General features: G+C 39.1%; 1 protein-coding gene across 1 annotated transcript in view; it reads left to right on the top strand.

The window, feature by feature from the left end:
- PTPRM (protein tyrosine phosphatase receptor type M) overlaps nt 1–22,921 on the top strand; it is a 719,823-nt gene that overhangs the window by 459,049 nt on the left and 237,853 nt on the right. Inside the window, 3 exon segments of the mRNA XM_030552787.1 lie at nt 1,241–1,514; nt 2,631–2,667; nt 7,931–8,005. Coding sequence (XP_030408647.1) covers nt 1,241–1,514; nt 2,631–2,667; nt 7,931–8,005 — 386 coding nt within the window.

Raw genomic sequence — 22,921 nt, 5'->3', positions numbered from 1 at the left:
AAGAAAATGCAGTCAATTATTACATTTTAGCTACCCTAAACATACTCTAGCTAGCCTTACCAACTCCCTGCCTGCAATCTATGATCACTGTCCTCCTCATGGAGATGAATAATGATCAAGAGTCATTAGTCCTCAGGGAACCAATAAAGTTGCAACCAAATCCTCTTTAGAGAGATGGGTTTCCCATTTGAGAAATTTAGAAGCACTATCTCACTGTTTTGAACAATTATAAAAATGTTATGATTTCATTGTTTTCATGTACATTCAGAAATAATGTTTCCTCAGTTCCTGTTTGAATGTCCATGAGCTTTTACATTTGAGGAAGATGGGCTGTTTCTTCTAGGCCCCTGATTCATCAAAGCACTTCAGCACGTTTAACTGCTTGGCAGAATACAGATGGACTTAAACACATGCTTATCTTTAAACATGTGCTTAAGTGGTTTGATGAATCAGAATTATGACAACTATACAATTATGGGAATTTATTCACTCACTATTAACAGAAAGTTTATGCAGAATTAGGCAATTAGACTATTTAGTATTTTGTTTCTGTTTTGTATTCGTGAATGGGATTTCTGTTTCCCCACTGTTATCAGACTTACCAAACTTCACTAACAAAATAAATGTAAAACAACTTTTGTACTTTAGCCATCAAAAAGTATATTCTGTTTGCTCAATAACAATCTGCTACAAAAATTTTAAACAGATTTTCACTTTATTATATATTTCATAAGCAATTGTAATGCCAACAGTTAAGCAAATATGATTCCCTGGCTGATTTTTTTTTCTATTTATCTCACTTTTCTTCGTCTGTATTGATAGTTGTGCTTTTTTTTCCATGCAAGTTAACAAGCTAAAGGATTGAATCCACAGCCTCTTATCTACTTTTTGTAAATAAAATACTTGTTCAACATTTTAATACCGATCAAATACATTTCTATGTATGTTCCAACTAGGAAGTATTATGCATTATTTTTCATAAAAAGTCTTAGATATTCACAGCCAATTTTATTTTCCAAAAAGAAATGAGGTTATTTGGGAGTAGAAGGGGATGTATGCTATAAATTTCTAGACCTGAGTATTGACAGTGTTTTTATACTATGTCCTTTGCCTTCAGCTGTCATCACCTTTTCCATAAATGTTTGTCGGTGTGATGATGTGATTTCATAATGAATTGGCTGATTCAGATGTCTTTAAATAACTCATATTTTCTCTCATTCTTTCTTTTCCGATTTCCTAGTGTCTATCAAATAGTTGTTGAGGAAGAGCGCCCTCGCAGGACTAAAAAGACAACTGAAATCCTGAAATGCTACCCAGTGCCCATTCACTTCCAGAATGCTTCGCTTTTGAACTCTCATTACTATTTTGCCGCAGAGTTTCCAGCCAACAGTCTTCAAGCTGCTCAGTCTTTTACAATTGGTGATAACAGAACCTACAGTGGTTTCTGGAACACTCCTCTTCTACCTCATAAAAGCTACAGCATTTATTTCCAAGCTGCTAGCAGAGCCAATGGGGTAAGTCTTATGACAGGTGTAGAGTGTAAGCAGATTGTTGGTTCAGGACCTGGTATTGTTCAATGTAGTTGCTAATGAGAGAATGAATAAAACCATAAAATTTAACAAATTGAGTTTAAAAAATAACAGTTTAATAACCAGTGTTGCATAATTATTAAGAACGACAGAAAAGGGAAAGGAGGAAACCGCATACTTTTGTCAATGGAGAGTGGGTCTGATAGCGCATCATTGCCAGTAATGCTACCGTTCTGCTTTATTTTCATTTCTTACTAATGCTTCCAAAAGTTGGCCAGTGTTTCTATCTAGCTGCCTTTTTTAAAGAGGAAAATACTGTGGATACTTTGGTTAAGTTCAAGCCAAACTTGATTTTTGCTCTAATAGCACATGTATTCTTGGCCTGTCCAATCACATTACCTTGGTTTATAATAGTTTGAACTTCCATTTTCACTTTTGCCTGTCTTGACTGAATTAGAAACAGACTCTCCCTCCCCTCCCCCCCCGCAACAGTAAAATAAAATAAGTAGATGGAACTGAAATGAGAAGTATGTACAAAGGCCCTTGCAGATCATGTTTCATCTGGCTGATTCTTCCTGGAATTGTTTTCCATTTCCTGGGCAGACATACCCTTCAATTCCTGATAAGCTTTGGCTGTTTCCATTGACAGCCTAGAAATGTTTTCTGCCAGATACCATAATGGCCATTTTTTCACAGTACACTAGCAGTACAGAAATTTGAACACCATTGATTATTTTCTTTCTTAAATTGTCTAGTATGATGCTTAGTACTGTATTTGTAAGAAAAAGAAAAATCTCGTAAGGTCAATGAATCACAAGAGAAAAAATGCTGCATACATCACGTCCTATACATTTATTTAATCTTCTGGTGAATGTTAAGTGACGTATTGATGGCACATGGCCAAGTGTATTGTGTTTTAGTTGTCCATAGCATGAAAAGTGCATTGGAGTCATTTTTGGAGACTGTTATATGTGTGATCAAATACACAGAATGGACAGTTTCCTTAGATCTTATCAACAGTTTAAAAATAAAACAATAGATGGTTTTCTTTGTTTTGGATACAACACAAGAAATGACCTTTTTCCTCTTTATTTGACACAGGAAACCAAAATTGACTGCGTCAGGGTGGCCACAAAAGGTATGATTAAATTGTGTCAAATTTTCTGGATGTAAATCTGTTGACCTCTCTTTCATACAGTTATGCAGACCTGCAGAAATGTTTACTTAGCTAAAAGGACATCTCTGAACCTGATGCTATATTTTAAAGTAATCACTCACATGTTCAGCTGAGACTTAGGAAGTTTTCTACAAAAGCACAAATTTATTATACATTTGTAGTTGCCTACATGAACAAGTTTTCTTTTTAAACATTCTCTGTGATTTTTATATGATCTCAAAATAAGTATTTTTGACATTTGTATATTTGTGTATATAATAGGACTGTTAAAGTGCTGATAGCAGAGTACCCACTAGCTGCTTGCACAGGTGAACAATGAAAAATTACTCTTTCCTTATAAGCAATTCTGTTGTTTGAATTGCTTTATAAAAGAGAAGTGGAGGCTCTTCACAGACCAGCTCTTTATGCTTCAATGCCAGTATATTATACTGCCCAGTAGGAGATACAAGTTCAGACAGCAATAGCTATAATCCTGGTCCCCAAGTAGAAAAGATTAGTCATATTGCTCAGATGATATGCTTTAGCTTTGGAAGCTGAGGGAGTGGTTTGTGTATATCTGAGTGTAGCCACACTTCTTTAGTACCTCCACTGAATGACAAGACAGAGGTCTGAAAGAAAAATTGGGGATGGCAATTTAGAGGTGGAAGGGTAGAAAAGGGAAGGATTTGGGTGCCTGGACAGCCTGCAATAAAAGTATTTCATAAGCATTCGATCATAGTCCATTCTTGGAGGATCACACATCTCAGGTTAAGTGACTCGACATAACCTCATGTAGCTTAGCACAATGAAATGTCCTGGTTGCAATGCAGAATCAACATGTGGAGATTGTACAATTCAGCAACCACAGGTGTCCTTTTTTCTCCATCCTAGACAAGGTAGATGAGACCCTTATTATTTTGAAGTAACAGAAATATCAGCATGTACGCCTCACATCTGTGCCTCAGAACTTAAACTGAAGGTGGACTGCCACCCTCCAGAATACAATAAATGGAATTTTGGTCACTCTCTTCTCATCTAGTTCCCAAATATCTGGAAATGAAAAAAAAAATCCCTAGTTTTCAAGTTACTGAGCCCATTGCTTGGTAAATAATTACTAACTTTCAAATATCTTCATTCTAATCAGATGAAACATAGAACAACAGATGAATTTCAGTGGAAAGTAAAACACTACTCTGTTATCCAGTAGCATAAATGAATCAGCAATTGATTAATTTACACCACAAATCATGATAAATGATTAGATTAATTTTTTTTTTTACAAAACACATTTTTAAATGATTTGGTGATTATTTAATGGCTAATGAATGTTCAGTCATTTGGACCACTTGATGGAATATTTGTAATGCTCATTTTGAGAGGAGAATTAGTTTGTGCAATGAAATTGCTTTTATAGCAAGAGACCATTTCAAAGTAACCTATTTGTTGAAAGGGAAGTGAGAAAATGGAGCTCTTATTTTAAACACGTCAGTTTGTTTTATGTTTTGAAAGCATATTTCCGAGTACTTTGTAATATCCCATAAGATCGTTAGAGAGATAAGAGGTGAGGACTTTGAAACAAGAATTCCCCAAGTTGGGCTTTGCAATCCTAAATGTTCCAAATTTTAATGAGGTGCTGCTGTAAAGCATTGTTTCCTTTGCTACTAAACTTATAATGACATAATACAAAGCAATTTCACTGGTTGCTCAAAATGACATGCAGAGTCTGTTTATATTTCAACATGTAATATATAATTGTTTTATCTATAGTTTAAAGGTCAAGATTATGCCTGAATCTCGCAAGGTTGCTTAAGGTCCCGTGAGCTTTTCACCCCTTGGGTTTTCCACAACTGCTAAGTAGAATAGCAGAACCTCTTATTCTTGAGGTGCAAATCACCTCATCTGTCATGGGAAGAAGGGGGGCCATGACCTCACACCCTTGTCTACACTTGTCTGCTGAATTGATCGACCATGCAGTGGGGTGTTGTGTGAACCATCCAAAGGGCTGGTGCAACATGCACACTTCCCCTACTCTGAGGAACTGAAAGGCCTCTCTGACAAGAGGCTCTCTCTGACCGCGATTTCCCTGGGTCAGTAAAGCTTTACACTGCTTGTAACTATACAACCTAGTGTGGTTATTTTAATACATATAAAGTTCTTTATTAGACAATTATAGCTGTGTTGTGTGGTTGTGTTGATATATGTATTACAGCAGGCACTTGTGCTTCCCATAGAAAAGGTTGCAAAACAGTCTCCATTTTCACATTTGTTTTAACATATTCATGTCTTTCCAAAGCATCTGTATTTTGTGCTGAAATCATCGTTTTGGACTGAAATTTGAAGATTTTTAAAGCTAGAGCAAAATCTCTTTAGCCATTAATCAGGAATATAGGTGGCAGAATCTGGTTCTCAACTGAGACCTAATCTTGCAGCCATTTACAGTTCTTACTACCCTGCATGCTGTCATATGCTTTAAGGCCCTGATCCCAAAAACACTTGCATATGCACTTAACTTGAAGCACGTTAATAGTCCCATTGACTAAACTCGGACTGCTCATGTGCTTAAAGTTAAACATATACTTAAGTGTTTTCCTGGATCAGGGCCTGGATCATAAAATGTATCCAGTAAAACACACTAGCTGTGCAGTACAGTCAGGTTGCTATTTTTCTCCTAAATTCCACCAGAGTAGAAGGCTTCTGCAGCTCCACTCCGTGGAATTTAAGGAGTCCAGGGAGCATGTCAATATCCTCCTCCAAATTCTCATTACCCCAGATTACCTGCTGATCAGCTGAGCCAACTGGTTTTGGCAGAGCCACCTGGTTGTCTACACTCAAGGAATGTAGCCAGCAAGTTTTGAAGTCTGCACCCACAGGAGAAATCCAGGACTTGAATTGATCATGGACTTTAAAGCCTTTTCATTATTTCCCACCCTCCCCCCAGGTGTCTCAGTTTAAGATTATTTAAAAGTTTTGTGTGTCCCTCAAGACATTCATGTAGTTGAAATTGTGGTAGAACATGGATTGAGTTTTGCAATAGTTAATCCATGGTATATTGGATGCTTTTCTCATTTTTATATAATTTGTGGGACAGATTCAGAGCATTCTTGCCCTGATCCAGCAAAGCACTTAATGAAGGACTTAACTTTAAGTACGTGTAGTGCTGAGTGAAGTCAATGGAATGTCAGCATAAACACAAGAAGAAAATGTCTTGTGTGTAAAATATACTTTTACTTGAAGGCTTTCTACAAAATATGGCCTTAACCCTGTATCCCCATACCCATGTGTATGCAGGTTCTATGTCTTTATCTGGATAATGCTTTGTAATTCCATTATTTTAAATCGTCAATGCATAACAGTTGAAACAAACCTCTTGTAAGCATCAACTCTTTACAAATTAAACCTATATTAAATATCAGTGTCAGAGATCATATAAAAATCCTGATTGCAATGATTATAATGTTATTTTAAGATTAGCATACCGGGTTCTGTATAACTGAAGTGCCCAGTCCTGCTCCTTTAGAAATCAAATAGGGTCTTGCCACTGGCTGCACTGGGAGATGGATTAGCTCCATGTTTCTTTTTATATAAGTATGGTGAAGAGTTTTCTGGTGCTGCAAATTAAGGCTTCTGTTATTTTTATGAATATTCAATGTGCATACAAATGTGAGGACTGAAGGGTGCCTCCTATGTGAGATAAGAAAATTAAAATAAAAACAGGATAGATTTTCATGCAGATAACAAAAATGGCTTTCATATGTCTGCTCTTTCTTTAAACTAAATGATGACAGAATCTGTGAAGAGAAGGTTGAAAAACACCAAAACATGCTAACTATACAATTATCAACATTGTGGTGATTCTTGATTATATTAAGAATGTATTTCCTGATATGACTTGTTACAATGTCTGAATAGTGACCATTTTGGCATCTCCTAGGATTCCAATTCTCAGACCAAATAGAAAGAGAGGTTATTATTCTGCTCTTGCCACACTGGGAGGCTTTCATTAATTATGAGAGAGAAAAGGCTATTATAATATTTTAAATCCAATAGCAACAGTACTCTAGCAGCTACTAACAGCACTGTGTTTCAGTGTTGCAGAGGAGTATTTCAAAATATTATGCAGCAGCAGTTTTGAGTTTAATTGTCTGCAGATGGTAGATGATCTATTGTCCTCACTCCTTGCCACATTTCTAATAGCACCCAGGCTGTTCTATGTAAATTAGTGATCTTTCATATAATCTTGTCTTTAATTTTCCAATATTTTTCTTTGCATCATTTTCCAGCTGCATCATGTTGGATCTGGCCTTTTTATTTTGTTAAGTATTTCTTAATCTATATGTACCATACTGTGTTTAACCATTTAATGACAATCATAGTGCTTCTGGCAAACAAAGAATCAGAAGCTTTCATTGCGAACCACAATAATACTTATCTGTTGGTACAGCCCTACAAAAACAAACACCTGCCAGGAATAGGTTAGATATACTCGGTCCTGCCTCCATGCAGGGGCCTTAACTAGATAACCTCTCGAGGTCCCTTCCAGCTGTACATTTCTGTGATTATATGAAGAAGAGTCAAGATATTTTAGGTGTGTAGGGAATTCTACTTTTGCCTTTCATTGTTTTAGTGGGAGAATATAAACTTGTTTAGGTCCAATCTAGCAAACAGTTACACACGTGTTTAACTTAAAGCATGTGAAAAGTCAGTAGTACTGCTTGCATGTGTAAGTGTTTACGTTTGCAAAATCTTCTATAAGGAAGATTCAGGAAAAAAGATTGAAGAATATTGTGCTGGAAAATGATATTTTAAATAAACATAGGAAAAATGTGCTGTGAAAGTTTAAAAAGCAAAAAAGAAATTGGTGTGATTTACCTTGACAAATTAAGGTTGGAGTCCTCTGAATAAGCACTGAATTTTTGCAGCTTAAATCCAATGATGTGGCGAATGGAGCCAAGCCTCAGTCTTTAGTTAATCAGATTTGTATTTTCTAAATAATACACTTTGATTCCTTTTTCTGGGTGAAGGTTATATAAAAAAGCTTATTAATATCACAGAATAACCAAACTAACAAATTAAGAAAAGATGAAGAGGAGCTTTTGTGGCTTTTTGTTTCTTTGGTTTGGGTTTTGGGTTTTTTTGCTAAAACTTTGAGACAATAATATTGACCAAGATTCTTCTTGCTAGCATAGCTTCAGTCTGGCTTTTTTTTCCTCATGCATGCTGACCTGGAAATCTTCCTTTGCCTTAGCTGCGATAATCGTGACTCAGCTTACAACACCATACATTCGCATCGCCCCTGCTGCAGGCGACGACCAGCTAACAGGTCAGACATTCAAGTACAGACAAGTCACCTTGCACATTTCAGAGTCATTTTATTTGTTTCATTTTCCTTCCATGTGTTCTTCATTTTCTGCTCATAGATGGTTTACCACTATGTAGGTTTTTGTGGGGTTTTTTTTTTTTTGTTCAGCTACTACATCCATTGAATTAAGTTATGTGCTTGGCATCAAAGACTTACACACTTATATCCATGTATGTAAAACAACTCCACTGCATGTTTCCATTGTGTGTTTGATCTTTGGGATGTTCCTTCAAGCCTAATGTTGTAATGAAATGTAGCTATCCTAGCTTTGCTGCAGCAGTAATATCAGTCAGGGTTTTTGTGTGTGTGTGTGTGTGTGTGTGTGTGTGTGTGTGTGTGTGTGTGTGTGTGTGTGTGTGTGTGTGTGTGTCTATTTTTTCCTGCATTATTAGATCCAGGCATTGTGGTTATCATCTTGTCAATTTATTTGAGGTCGAAGAGGGACGCTTTCATAAATCAGAAAATATTATGGGTTTTTTTTAACTGCAGAGTGGTTTGAAGATAGTTGCATCTAACAGTATTTCAATATATATAAAATAAAAGATAAAGAAATAAAACTGAAACGGTGGTAATTGCATCACTGATGGGTCTTAGATTTAAAAGAAAATGGCCAACAAAGTGACATACAGAAATGCACAAAGCTATAAAGTTTTTAAATCTAATTTACAAAATAAATTCAGTACACATGTGAGACAGTTATTAGGTGATGGTTTGCCCAAAGGCCAGTTCAGAATGTAGCTAAAAATCTGTATATGGGAAATGATTCATTTTCTCATAAAATAAACACACTCATAAAGCTTTTGAGGAATTTGGAAACCAGCATATTATGAAACAGAAGAAAAGTGCATTAAATTATTTTAAGGTGAGTTTGATGGAATATGTAATATAGGAAGTTAGATCTACTCCATCAACATGTAGTGCTGTGATAAACCCATAGGCATTTCCAAAATTACTATCATAATTACTTGGGAAGGATCCAGATGTTGCTGTTGGAAGGGAAGAAAACAGTTCAAATGCTTTGGCATCTGGATACCATTACAGCCAACCAGAGAAAATTATGAAATATGTGTTTGTAGTAGTTGATAAAATATTAACTGATTCATATACAATTATTTCTATTGAAAATAAGGAGATACTGTAGTTGTAAATACTAAAGTACTTAATTTGCTGCTTTCTCACTGGATACTTCATAACAAAACAAAACAAAAGTGGCTAAGGCCACTCCTAGTAACCCTCATGCTTCAACTGCCTTTCAGATCTGCTGTTTTTTACAGTTTTTCAAATTTTCATTTACTGCACAATAATAATTTGTACAGTAGAAGAAAAGATATCAAATAATAAGTGGGCGACTAAAAGGGAAAAAGTATCTCCTTGATTTCCCTGAGTAGATCCCTCCCTAATAGTTCTTCTGCAAAGAAGAGTGAAGGACAAACAAGCAACGGACCCTGTCCACAAACCCTGTGAATCCCAAGACAATAGCAGGAGGCCACGCTCATCCACACAGAGATGTGTGCCTCCATGCCTTCTCTGAGGCCTGGTCTACACTACGCGTTTAAACTGATTTTAGCAGCATTAAACCGATTTAATGCTGCACCCGTCCACACTACGAGGCCCTTTATGTCGATATAAAGGGCTCTTTAAATCGGTTTCTGTACTCCTCCCCGACGAGAGGAGTAGCGCTAAAATTGGTATTACCATATCGGATTAGGATTAGTGTGGCCGCAAATCGACGGTATTGGCCTCCGGGCGGTATCCCACAATGCACCACTGTGACCACTCTGGATAGCAATTTGAACTCGGATGCACTGACCAGGTAAACAGGAAAAGCCCCACAAAAATTTTATTTTCATTTCCTGTTTGCCCTGCGTGGAGCTCTGATCAGCATGGGTAGCAATGCAGTCCCAAATCCAAAAAGAGCTCCAGCATGGACCGTACGTGAGATACTGGATCTGATCGCTGTATGGGGAAACAAATCCGTTCTAGCAGAGCTCCGTTACAGAAGACGAAATGCCAAGGCGTTTGAAAAATAAATCTACCGGCTACACAGTGCTGCGTGACAAGCGTAACGGGAAGCCAGAGACTCAAATGGACGCTCATCGAGGGAGGGAGGGGGTACTGAGGACTCCAGCTATCCCACAGTCCCCAGCAGTCTCCGAAAAGTATTTGCATTCTTGGCTGAGCTCCCAATGCCTGTAGGGTCAAACACATTGTCCGGCGTGGTTCAGGGAATAGATCGTCAATTTACCCCCCCCCCCCGGTGAAAGAAAAGGGAAAGAAAGCGTTTCTTGACTTCTTTCAATGTCACCCTATATCTACTGAATGCTGCTGGTAGACGCGATGCTGCAGCAGTGAAGAGCAATATCCACTCCTCTCCCATCCCTAGTGGCAGATGGTACATGCTTGATAACTGCTGAATACCCCTAGCTGGCCTCAGGGGTGCCTGGGTAAAAATAGGAATGATTCCTGGTCATTCCCAGTAGATGGTACAGAATGGCTGGTAACCGTCTTCATCATAGCCACTGGAGGCTGAGCTCCATCAGCCCCGTCCCTTTCCTGTGTAAAGAAAAGATTCTGTCCTGCCTGGACTATCATAGCAGCGGGATGCTGGGCTTCTCTCCCCCGCAGCGCTTAATGTCCTGCCTGGACTGTCATAGCAGCGGGATGCTGGGCTTCTCTCCCCCGCAGCGCTTAATGTCCTGCCTGCACTGTCATAGCACCGGGAGGCTGCCTCCCCCTCATTTTATCTCACTAACAAGTCACTGTTTCTTATTCCTGCATTCTTTATAACATCATGACACAAATGGGGGGGACACTGCCACGGTAGCCCAGGAAGGTTGGGGGAGGAGGGAAGCAACAGGTAGGGTTGTTGCAGGGGCACCCGCCGTGAATGGCATGTAGCTCATCATTTCTGCGGGATCTGACACAGAGCAGCTGTACTCTCTGATACACTGCTTCTCTGGTACACGTGCCCCAAATTCTAGGCAGGACTGACTCTATTTTTAGAAACCATAAAGGAGGGATTGACTCGGGGAGTCATTCAGTTTTGCTTTTGCGCCCCCGGCTGATCTCAGCCAGGGGCACCCATGATAGCAGGAGACAGCACAGAAGGACAGATAACCGTCATCTCATTGCCAAATTACACTGGCAGCAGACGGTACAGAACGACTGGTAACCATCTCTGCTATCATGGAAAAGCAAGTGAATGCTGCTGTGTAGCGCTGGAGTATCGCCTCCATTCGGGGCATCCAGTACACATACGGTGACTGTAAAAAAAAAAAGCTAAATGGGCTCCATGGTTGCCATGCTATGGCGTCTGCCAGGGCAATCCAGGGAAAAGGGGCGCGAAATGATTGTCTACTGTTGCTTTCCCGGAGGAAGGAATGACTGACGACATTTACCCAGAACCACCCACCACAATGATTTTTGCCCCATCAGCCACTGGGCTCTCAACCCAGAATTCTAAGGGACGGGGGGAGACTGCGGGAACTATGGGATAGCTATGGAATAGCTATCCACAGTGCTATGCTCCGGAAATCGACGCTAGCCTCGGACCATGGACGCACACTGCCGAATTATTGTGCTTAGTGTGGCCGTGTGCACTCAACTTTATACAATCTGTTTTATAAAACCGGTTTATGTAAAATCGGAATAATCCCATAGTATAGACATACCCTCAGTCTCCAACAAATTTCTCCCTCAATGGCAGTGGTCTGACTCTAATAGAACCAAATTATAAAGACTTATGCTCCCAGTTTTCCTTTAAGAGGGATTCCCACATTTGAGGAGGATGAGTCCATATTTAATTGCCTTCCTCAGCAATGCTGGGCACAGGGAAGCAGGGAACAATGTGCGTACTCCTTTGGGACATCCATTGCCCATCCACTGGCCTTGTACCGACTTCTGGGTTTTCATAGATTCATAGACTCTAGGACTGGAAGGGACCTCGAGAGGTCATCGAGTCCAGTCCCCTGCCCTCATGGCAGGACCAAATACTGTCTAGACCATCCCTGATAGACATTTATCTAACCTACTCTTAAATATCTCCAGAGATGGAGATTCCACAACCTCCCTAGGCAATCTATTCCAGTGTTCCTGACAGTTAGGAACTTTTTCCTAATGTCCAGCCTAAACCTCCCTTGCTGCAGTTTAAGCTCATTGCTTCTTGTTCTATCATTGGAGGCTAAGGTGAACAAGTTTTCTCCTTCCTCCTGATGACACCCTTTTAGATACCTGAAAACTGCTATCAGGTCCCCTCTCAGTCTTCTCTTTTCCAAACTAAACAAACCCAATTCTTTCAGTCTTCCTTCATAGGTCAAGTTCTCAAGACCTTTAATCATTCTTGTTGCTCTTCTCTGGACCCTCTCCAGTTTCTCCACATCTTTCTTGAAATGCGGTGCCCAGAACTGGACACAATACTCCAGTTGAGGCCTAACCAGCACAGAGTAAAGCGGAAGAATGACTTCTCGTGTCTTGTTTACAACACACCTGTTAATGCATCCCAGAATCACGTTTGCTTTTTTTGCAGCAATATCACTCTGTTGACTCATATTTAGCTTGTGGTCCACTATGACCCCTAGATCTCTCTCTGCCATACTCCTTCCTAGACAGTCTCTTCCCATTCTGTATGTGTGAAACTGATTGTTCCTTCCTAAGTGGAGCACTTTGCATTTGTCTTTATTGAACTTCATCCGTTTTACCTCAGACCATTTCTCCAATTTGTCCAGATCATTTTGAATTTTGACCCTGTCCTCCAAAGCAGTTGCAATCCCTCCCAGTTTGGTATCATCTGCAAACTTAATAAGCGTACTTTCTATGCCAACATCTAAGTCGTTGATGAAGATATTGAACAGAGCCGGTCCCAAAAGAGACCCCTGCGGAACCCCACTTGTTATACCTTTCCAGCAGGATTGGGAGCCATTAATAATTACTCTCTGAGTACGGTTATCCAGCCAGTTATGCACCCACCTTATAGTAGCCCCATCTAAATTGTATTTGCCTAGTTTATCGATAAGGATATCATGCGAGACCGTATCAAATGCCTTACTAAAGTCTAGGTATACCACATTCACCGCTTCTCCCTTATCCAGAAGGCTCATTATCCTATCAAAGAACGTTATCAGATTGGTTTGACACGATTTGTTCTTTACAAATCCATGTTGGCTATTCCCTATGACCTTACCACCTTCCAAGTGTTTGCAGATGATTTCTTTAGTTACTTGCTCCATTATCTTCCCTGGCACAGGGTTGTGAAGGTCCCTCTTTGGAGAGCGTGGAAAAACTGTCAAAGAGGTGCTTGAGCACCCTTTCTGCATGGAAGAATCTGCCTGTGGAGAGTCTTCTCCATCTGGGGATCTTAGTGATATAATTGGATGATTGATTACTGTGAGGCTTGCATTGTAAGTCAGGTTGCATAGCATTTTCTGTTACAACACCCTGTTTCCCTTACTTTTCTATTTCAACATATAACTTTTGAGATTGAAAATGTCCATGCTTGATTCCACCCAAAAGTGATTTCTGTTTTTTAACACTAAGTGATGGAGGGAGGGATTTCCATTTATTTTTTTTAATTGTGGGAAATGGAAGGCAAATGCTTCTCCCATAGTTTAAATTAAAAATCTTGACCACTTTCCTAAACACTGGTAAAGCCAGCTGCTCTTCCAGCTCAACCCCAGTTCAACTCAGCTCTCAGCACAAACCTTCCCCCTCTCAGTTTTTTCCCTCCTCTATCAGCAACCTGTCCTGGCCCTCCCTATACAGTTTGTCTCCCAGCATTATTCTTTTTTGCTGTCTTTCTCCCACGCACACCCACCCCCCTTTCTTATATATAAAAGAAGAGGGCTGCCTGGTGCAGGAACAGCCTCCATTCACCTTACATGTCTTGTCAGCCTCTCCATGGCCTGGATCCTACTACTGGAGGCAGCAGCAAATGGCAGTTCTCCTTTAGCTGCTGCTAAATACCTTGGATGAAACTGGGGCTACATTAGTACCACATAATGTGTTACCGAGGCAACTGTTCAGTTTTATCAGCAACTGGGGAAAATAGGCAAATAAAGCTGACAGAAATGATCAGTGAATACATTACACTGATCTACAATTTTTGAGAAGTCATCTGCTTCAGAGATAAAATGTGCTATTTATTATGTATTTTGATGTGCTGAATTCAAATATGACAATTAAAACAACTGATTGGCTACTGTTTCTAAGATATTTAAGTTTTTACATTTTATGTCTATGTATATTGTGTAGATAGTAGAGTTTTAATCATAAATTGTAAACCTAGGTCTTTTCATGTGTTTATGGTTGCTTTACATGATAATATTTCACCTGTCCTGTTTATGTAACACTTTAAAAATCAGCAAAAGGGTTATATAAATAAAATTGATTATGAAACAAAAGGCAAAAAACTGTTATGTACATAGTTTAGTCCTATTCAGTGTCTGCTCGGCTCTTCTTGGCTTGTCTCTTGTATTCATTAAATGGAGCATCTCTTGTCACTGTCCAGCAATAGTCTGCAAGCATTGATGGGCTCCATTTGCCCTGATAGCGTTTCTCCATTGTTGCAATGTCCTGGTGAAATCGCTCGTCGTTCACTGCTCCGCAGTTCGGTGGAAAAATATCTAGATGAGAGTGCAAAAAATGTATCTTTGGTGACATGTTGCAACCAAGGCTTTTGTATGCCTTGTGGAGGTTTTCCACCAACAACCTGTAGTTGTCTGCCTTGCTGTTTCTGAGAAAATTTATTGCCACTAACTGGAAGGCTTTCCATGCCGTCTTTTCCTTGCCACGCAGTGCATGGTCAAATGCATCATCTTGAAGAAGTTCACGAATCTGAGGACCAACAAAGACACCTTCCTTTATCTTAGCTTCACTTGACCTTGGAAATTTTCCACGGAGGTACTTGAAAGCTGCTTGTGTTTTGTCAATGGCCTTGACAAAGTTCTTCATCAGACCCAGCTTGATGTGTAAGAGTGATAACAAAATCTTCCTTGATTCAACAAGTGGTGGATGCTGAACACTTTTCCTCTCAGGCTCCAGTGACTGTCGGAGTGGTCAATCTTTCTTGATGTAGTGGAAATCTCTTGCACGACTATCCCATTCGCATAGAAAACAGCAGTACTTTGTGTATCCAGTCTGCAGACCAAACAAGAGAGCAACAACCTTCAAATCGCCACAAAGCTGCCACTAATGTTGGTCATAGTTTAAGCACCTCAAAAGTTGTTTCATGTTGTCATAGGTTTCCTTCATATGGACCACATGACCAACTGGAATTGATGGCAAAACATTGCCATTATGCAGCAAAACAGCTTTATGACTCGTCTTCGATGAATCAATGAACGGTCTCCACTCATCTGGATCATGAACAATGTTGAGGGCTGCCATCACACCATCGATGTTGTTGCAGGCTACAAGATCACCTTCCATGAAGAAGAATGGGACAAGATCCTTTTGATGGTCACGGAACATCCATGACTTCTAGGAATAACGTGATGCAATTCATATCATGTATGCCGCAATACGAGCTTCAGATTGCATCATTCATTGTTTTGCCTAAAAAGCAAGTACTGTCCAAAGCCAGTAATAGATTTATTCATAGATCCAGTCAAAGATGTATTTTAGTCATTTCTGGTTTAAATTGAGATCCTCCCTTTATTACTCACTTATCCTCTGCCATTCCCAAGTCAAGGGTCATATATACTGACCCAATAGCATATCTTGAAAACTAGAGCCAATCAACAATTTTAAGCATCATTTTCGTTCTCAGTGACCCAGAATTAGTAAAGTTGGACTACATTTATTTCAGAAGCATTTTGGCTGTAGAGCAGTGTTGTTATCAGTAGCTGGATGATGCAGGAACTTTTTTTTTAATTTTAACATTACAAAAATAACTTAGTTCACCCATATGGTCAGAAAGATAAGGAGATATTTCAATATATTGTATCTGTTCATCTTATGCCAGTAGAACAGACTGGATATACATGGAACAGAAAATGTTTATTACAGACCAATTATTATATTGTCTGGCCCTGATTTTTAGACTGGCCATGACATGGGCTCCGTGTTTGCACCAACAGTGGTTTGCAGATATGATTGGTGTCATTTACAGGTTTAACTACCTGATTGTACCTGCATATTATGTAGCTAAGCATCTAAATGGCATCAGTTGTACTTGCAGTTATTTGCAAATTGAAGGCACGAAAAGGGAGGGCACGTTTTAAATCCAGCGAAATAAATATAATGTTGTTGAATTAAAACCACATTATGTGTGAAAACGGTTTTCATTTAAGTCAGTTGTCAGAAGCCGTTAAGGGGCCATACCTAAAACAAGGCATAATGGAGTTTGCCTAGAAACTAGCACCATGCGAGTAGAGGGTTCCACAGGGGGCGTGTTCTAACCAGGTGCATGTGTGTGTCTGTGGATATGCAAAAAGTCTAGTGAAGTTGTGGGGCACAGGAGGAGAGAGGAAGAGCAGACAACAAACAGAGAGGCTCGGAAGCAGGAAGTAAGCCAAGAAGCAGTCTATAAGCACAGTGTGACCGTGGAGAACTCTGCAGTAAGGTTCCAAGAGCGGTGCTGGTTAAAGAGGCTTGGGGCTGTGAAGAAGTTATCCTTTGTGGTTTGATTCCTCCTGCATTTGGAGAAGAAAGACTTTGTGCATTCTTTGTAAGTAAACGTGGTTGCATCAAAGAAAATACCAGGCTTCATCATCCATTTCTGCTCCAAGCTGGAACATCCCCAAGGCCCCAAACTTTGACTAGCTGCTCAGGTTAAAAAGGGGCAATACTATGAATATAGGAAAACCCCATTTTCCAACCACCTTTAACCAAAACTCACTCATGCGTGAATCTAGGGTGAGCTCCCTCTTTGTAAACCACTTACCTAATAACTCCGTTACTTATCTGAACCACTCTGTAAGTTTAGATATTTTGAAGGTCTCAAAATATTTGTGATAGGTTTGTATTTATACATATTTTTTCATTTTCTATTGAAAGTTGAAGATGAAATTCAGATGTTCTCATACTTGGGGGAAAAATCAAGGACAACATGAAAAATGTCTGAACATAAACACACAAGAAATTAGTGCATAAATTATGTATTAGAATAAAATGAGAATTATTTGGGTATTAAAGCATAGTGACACATAAGAGAACATTAAGCTACTGCACCTCGCTTCACCATTTTGTAAGTCACTTCATTCAAAAGATTCAGAATGGCCATATTTGGTATTCAGTGGGCCCTCATCTCTTTTCCTCCTGCTTCCATTTTAATGAAATAACATGCTTGAACTTATGATTAAAATGTTCCATTTTTGAATGCATGTTCCTTAGTTGTTGAAAAATGTCTGGGCTACTTACTTTTAAATTTTAAAAAAATTCATTTATCATTTAGTAGCAGACACCTACTGTATCTGATGCTTTTCAGATTGATTTCCATCAACACACTGCTTTTATCATCCACATATAGCTGGAAGGCTAAACTTTGTGTTGCACACTCTTTGTAAATGAAGTACCTGTGATGATTCACATTCAAAAAAGATACATCAGAGGCTTTTTGTAATTTCTTGCTAGAATAAAAATACCTTTAAAAATTAGAAAAACTAAAAAATAGTGAAACTCGTAAAGCTTAAATTAATTACACCATAGATAACTGAAGATCTAGATGAACAGTGTTTAGAACCATGGTAAAAACTGATACAAAACTATTCCCAATTGTTTTTTTTTCCTGACTTATAGAATTATTGGCCTAATAACATTTAGAGATTTATCAAAATGTGAAATTCACTGCATGAGAATTATTGGAATACACGGGGTCAAATTCTGCTCACAGTCATTACAATGTAAATCTGGAGTAATTCCATGGAAAGTCATTGAATGACTAAATTGAGATCTAGATTGATTTTTTGTGTGTCAGTAGATTTACTCTGGATTTACACTAGTATTACTGGCAGCACAATTTGGCATTAAATGTTTGTTAAAACAAACTATAGCATTGTGAATTTGGGAAGGATTATTTTCCCATTTATCTGTGTCATTAGACAGGACCTCCTAGGAGGAGGAGTGACATTTTTCCAATAATTGTGATACAATGTCTAGCTGCTAACAATAATAAAAAGAAGTTAATTTGTCATTCTGTTTAAAATGTTGATCCTCTATTAGAGCATTAAGTAAGCAGGTCAGGGGATCTACACAATCACCAAATGTATGTTCCCTTTTCCCTGCAATCCCTCCAGCAGAGTACCGCCCTAGCAGCAAAAATATGATGTATCTTAACTGAAGTCACATGTCATCTATATAGTAATTCATTAAAAAATGTCCTTATGAGTTACTCAAATTGCAGTTATATATCCCCTTTCCCATACAGAGACCAACTCATCCAGATCAGTTTCTTTGTCTGAGTCCCCCTCCCATCTTTTCATCTAGGTGGTTTTCTTATCAACATCTTTTTCAGTCAAAAAGGTATGTAGGTCAGACGGAAAACTTTTTGTTCCAGCTTGCGTCTGGGTCAACTCCTCAAATGTGGTTAATAACATATTTGACTTGTAAATATTTAAAATGCAGGATCTTTATTTTATTTACATTATTACATATCTCTTGGTGTGATTTCAAATCAAGACCAAGGAACAGCTGTCCAAATTGAGTAATCTCAGCTCTGACCCACAATGAATAGTCGTTTTGCTGTTTCCTTGAGATAAACTCTGAATTATTAATTAAAAGGAAGAGGGCCTCGGTGATAGGAATTTTTAAAAAATTATCCAAACCTGCTAAGGCTGTCTAGATGAATTGGATGATTCTTTTATTTTTGGAGCTCTAGATACCTTTTTAATCAAACAATTACTATGAATAGCTACATTTGGGTTCCAGTATTTGAGTTTTGGATGGTTTATTTTAACCCAGTTGATGGCATATTTTAATTGAGATATTTAACAATAATAAGCCAAATTAGGGAAAGCTAGTCCACTCCACTTTGGAGACTTATACAGATCTATAGAATACACTCTATAATGTATAACACTTTTGTGTTTCCATCTGAATTTTAATAATGAAACCCGCCATGTTTTTAATATCATGTCAGGGATACCAACAGGGATACACTGAAACAAAAATAATAACTTCGAGAGAACATTCCTGTTTACTGAGGCTACCCTACCTATCCCAGAAATTTCATATTTATTCCATTCCTCCAAGTCTTTCTTTTATTACTGTGTTCCACAATGGAGGTAAATTGCCTTAAAAAAATTAAGTTTCTACACCATATTTAGTCCTAATTTTTTTTAAAGATTCCTTTACTCATTTATCTGACAACAGTTCGATATGACTCTTTTGGTAAAATTAATTCCTAAAGTTTCAGATTTATCATAGTTTATTTTGAAGCCTGAAACCTGCCCAAATTCAATGGTGTAACTTTTAATGAGGCTTCTGGATCCTGCAAGTACAAGGCATTGTCAGATATAAAGCTATTTTGCATTTGGATGCACCTTACCAAGATGCTATTTCTCATCTTTTTTCCAAAAGACTCCATTGCCAAAGCAAACGGCGGATAACAAGAAACCCTGTCCTGTATCCTAGACCAGTGGTTTTCAAACTTTTTTTCTGGGGACCTAGTTGAAGAAAATTGTTGATGCCCACACCCAACAGAGCTGGGGATGAGGGGTTTGGGATGCGAGAGGGGCTCAGGGCTGTGGGGTATGGCTGAGAATTAGGTGTTCAGGATGTGGGAAGGGGCTCTGGGCTGGGGCAGGGGGATGGAGTGCAGGAGGGGGTCAGGGCTCTGAGCTGGGGCTGGAGGTGAGGGGTTTGGGTGCAGAAAGGGGTTTTAGGTTTAGGGGAGCTCAGGGTTGGGGCGCAGGTTTTGGGCATGGACTTACCTCCTAGGCAGAGGGCCCATGGGGCTTCAAGTGCTTCCCACTTGTTCTGGCACCGCAGACCGCATTGTGCCCCAGAAGCAACCAGCAGCAGGTCTGGCTCCTAGGCACGGGCTCCGCGCAGCTCTTGCCCGCAGACACTGCCCTCCTCCCCACCCCCGTTCCCGGCCAATCGGAGTGCGGAGCTGGTGTTTGGGTGCAGCCAGCGCATGGAGCCCCAGGGCCCCTCTGCCTAGGAGCCAGACCTGCTGCTGGCTGCTTCCAAGGCGCAGTGCAGTGTCGGAGAAGGTAGGCATTAGCCTGCCTTAGCTGGGCAGCACCGTTAACAGGACTTTTAACGTCCTGGTCAGCAGTGCTGAGCAGAGCAAGGTGACCCAGTGCCTTACATGCTGTGACCCAGTAGTGGGTCATGACCCACAGTTTGAAAAACACTGCCCTAGACATATTAAAAGGAGGAGATTGGTGATCATTAACCAATGCTGAGGCTCAAGAATAAGTAGATAGGGATGATATGCCAATATATAACTGATTTCCGTAACCGAACCTTATCCAAATCTGTCTGAGTTACTCCCACAGCAACTGGTCAAGGGTTTTTTCAGTGTACAAAGAAAGCGGAAAAAATAGCTAGAATTAATGTTATAGATCAAATTCAGAGTTCTTTTGATATTATCAGATAGACAACTACCAGCAACAAACCCAGATTGGTCAGGGTGAACATATATGGGCAAGATGACAATCTGTTTGCTAGTATTTTAGCATCACATTAATTAAAGAAAGAGGTTTGTATGATACACATCAGGCATGATGAGATTGTTATGTTATCTTTGAGTTCACTTATTCTGAAATTTTTCCACCATAGATGACTTTTCTCCAACTTTGGAATGATTATGATAATTCTAAAGTCAAACTTACTTTAAGAGGGGAGATCTGAGTCTCCTGCTATTTTGTTATTAACTTTACCTGTAATATAAATTGCAGCATTAAATTAACTGTAATGTTCTACCCGTTAAGTATACTTTATCCACATAGAGTATAATATCCCGGGAGCTATACAGCTCAGCTTCCATTTAACTATATTCCTTTATCATTGTAATCACATGAGTATAATATCCATTATTTATTTAAATGTCTTAGCAAATTATTTTCTTTGGGATCTGGACTGCTTCTTCTGCTCTCATTTCTGTCATGGTGTATTCCTGCTGCATCTGTTTCGAGCAATTCCGGCTCTCTTGACTCTCACCAATTCCCAGTGATTTATTGATAATCTGTGGGACTGATGCCTTTGATCTCATTCAGATTGTTCTTGAGCTGATTTGTCTATTCCAGTGTCCATAAGTACCTGTTCCCCTTCTATTGGATCTGAACTGGACATATTTGTCTTTCCATGTAATGGATAGTCTTGATGGGAACCCCCATTTCTATCTTCTATTGTTCTTTCCAAGAATTGTGGTCATCTGGTAGGGTTCTCTTCACTTCTAAGGGTTGAGATTGCAAGATCAGGGAAAATTTGTATTGGCTGGTTAAGAATCATCTGTGGTTCAGTTCTCTCCCTCATTGCCCTCAGCATTTTATCCTTGTCTTCATAGTAGTGTAGATCGACAATCACATCTCTAGGTCTGGAGCCTGCTGGGGGCCTGGGGAAAAGGGATCTGGAAGGCATCTCAGTATGAATGTAATCCTTATTGTCAAGTTTTAATATATCGTGGAAAATATTGTTCAGTGTGTCCAGCAATTTCTCCCTTCCCTTTTCCCTCTGGAATACCTTTAATCCTTGTGGTGTTCTTGCATTCTCTATTTTCCATGTCCTCCAGTTTTAATTCTGTTCCTTTTTATCTTTTTTAATTATTTGGATTCTTTCATCTAGATTAATAATGCTGTCCCATTGCTCGTTGAATTCCGCTTCCACTTCTGATATTTTCCAATTAATCTCATTAATTTCATTTTGTATATCTTTATATCATCTATGGGAGTTATGCAGAGTTATCAAGAGGAGAATGAATACCTTCTATTGTGAAATGTCAAAGCAAGGTACAGGGTCACTTCCTTCCATGACAAGGAAGCAATATGAGCGAGGATCTCCATACTGAAATTCTTATCCCGTCTTTCCTTTAGAGCTCCAACATTTGTTATATTGCTGGTAGTTTAAGGATTCTGATCATCCCTGTTCAGCTGGGCAGAATATAAAGTGAGAAGAAAATTCTCTGCTTTCTGCAACACCAGCTGAGTGCATTTTAATGGGCTGTAGTGTCGCTTCTGATTTATTGCCCTTTTTGTTCTTTTATATGTTATATTTGTCATTTTTGCTATGGCAGTTTCATTTATAAAACAATATAGTTACAAGAAAATATTAAGGCATGCCATGGGAGCCACCTTTTTTTGGGAGGGGGGCACAATGTACTACTGAGTCAAGTGTCAGGTATTCTCCTTCCAAAACAGTGCTGCAAAAGCAAGTAATATTTTAAACATAGGCAAGTTTCCATGTATAGCACAAACAAAGCAGCTAACATTAAACAATTTATACTGAGGGAGTATAATGATAACACTGATGACTATTGTCACCAGAAATGCTGAAGTACAGCATCCAAGTGTAAACCTGCGCCATTTGTATAAAAATAGGAATCTGAATTGATTAGAAGTCAATTGATAGTGTGGTAATGTCCACAATATTAAGAATTTTGTTTCATTATTTTTATTGTAATAAGGATTTACTAGACGACTTGGTGAGAATAAAGTAGTAGCCTTAAATATGAATGTGGTCTTATAATTACAATAACAACTAGAGGCATCAGTCACGGATACAGGGCCACATTGTAATGAGTTACTATTATTTGAACAATGGCTGCGTGGAAGGTTCTGTCATCAGTGGAATCAATACAGTTCTGTTGCATGGTTAGGAGAATAGGGAACAAGATTTGGAGAACCTACGCAAGGAATCCTCCTTAGGTACTGCATGCATATAGTCACCAAAGGGACAGATTGACAGCAAGGGTAAAGAAGAATCACAAATCTACCAGCC

Source organism: Gopherus evgoodei, chromosome 2 (genome assembly GCF_007399415.2).
Source record: "Gopherus evgoodei ecotype Sinaloan lineage chromosome 2, rGopEvg1_v1.p, whole genome shotgun sequence".
NCBI classification, from domain to species: domain Eukaryota; kingdom Metazoa; phylum Chordata; order Testudines; family Testudinidae; genus Gopherus; species Gopherus evgoodei.
Note: the sequence above shows the minus strand (reverse complement) of the source record. Positions and strands in the feature narration are given on the sequence as shown.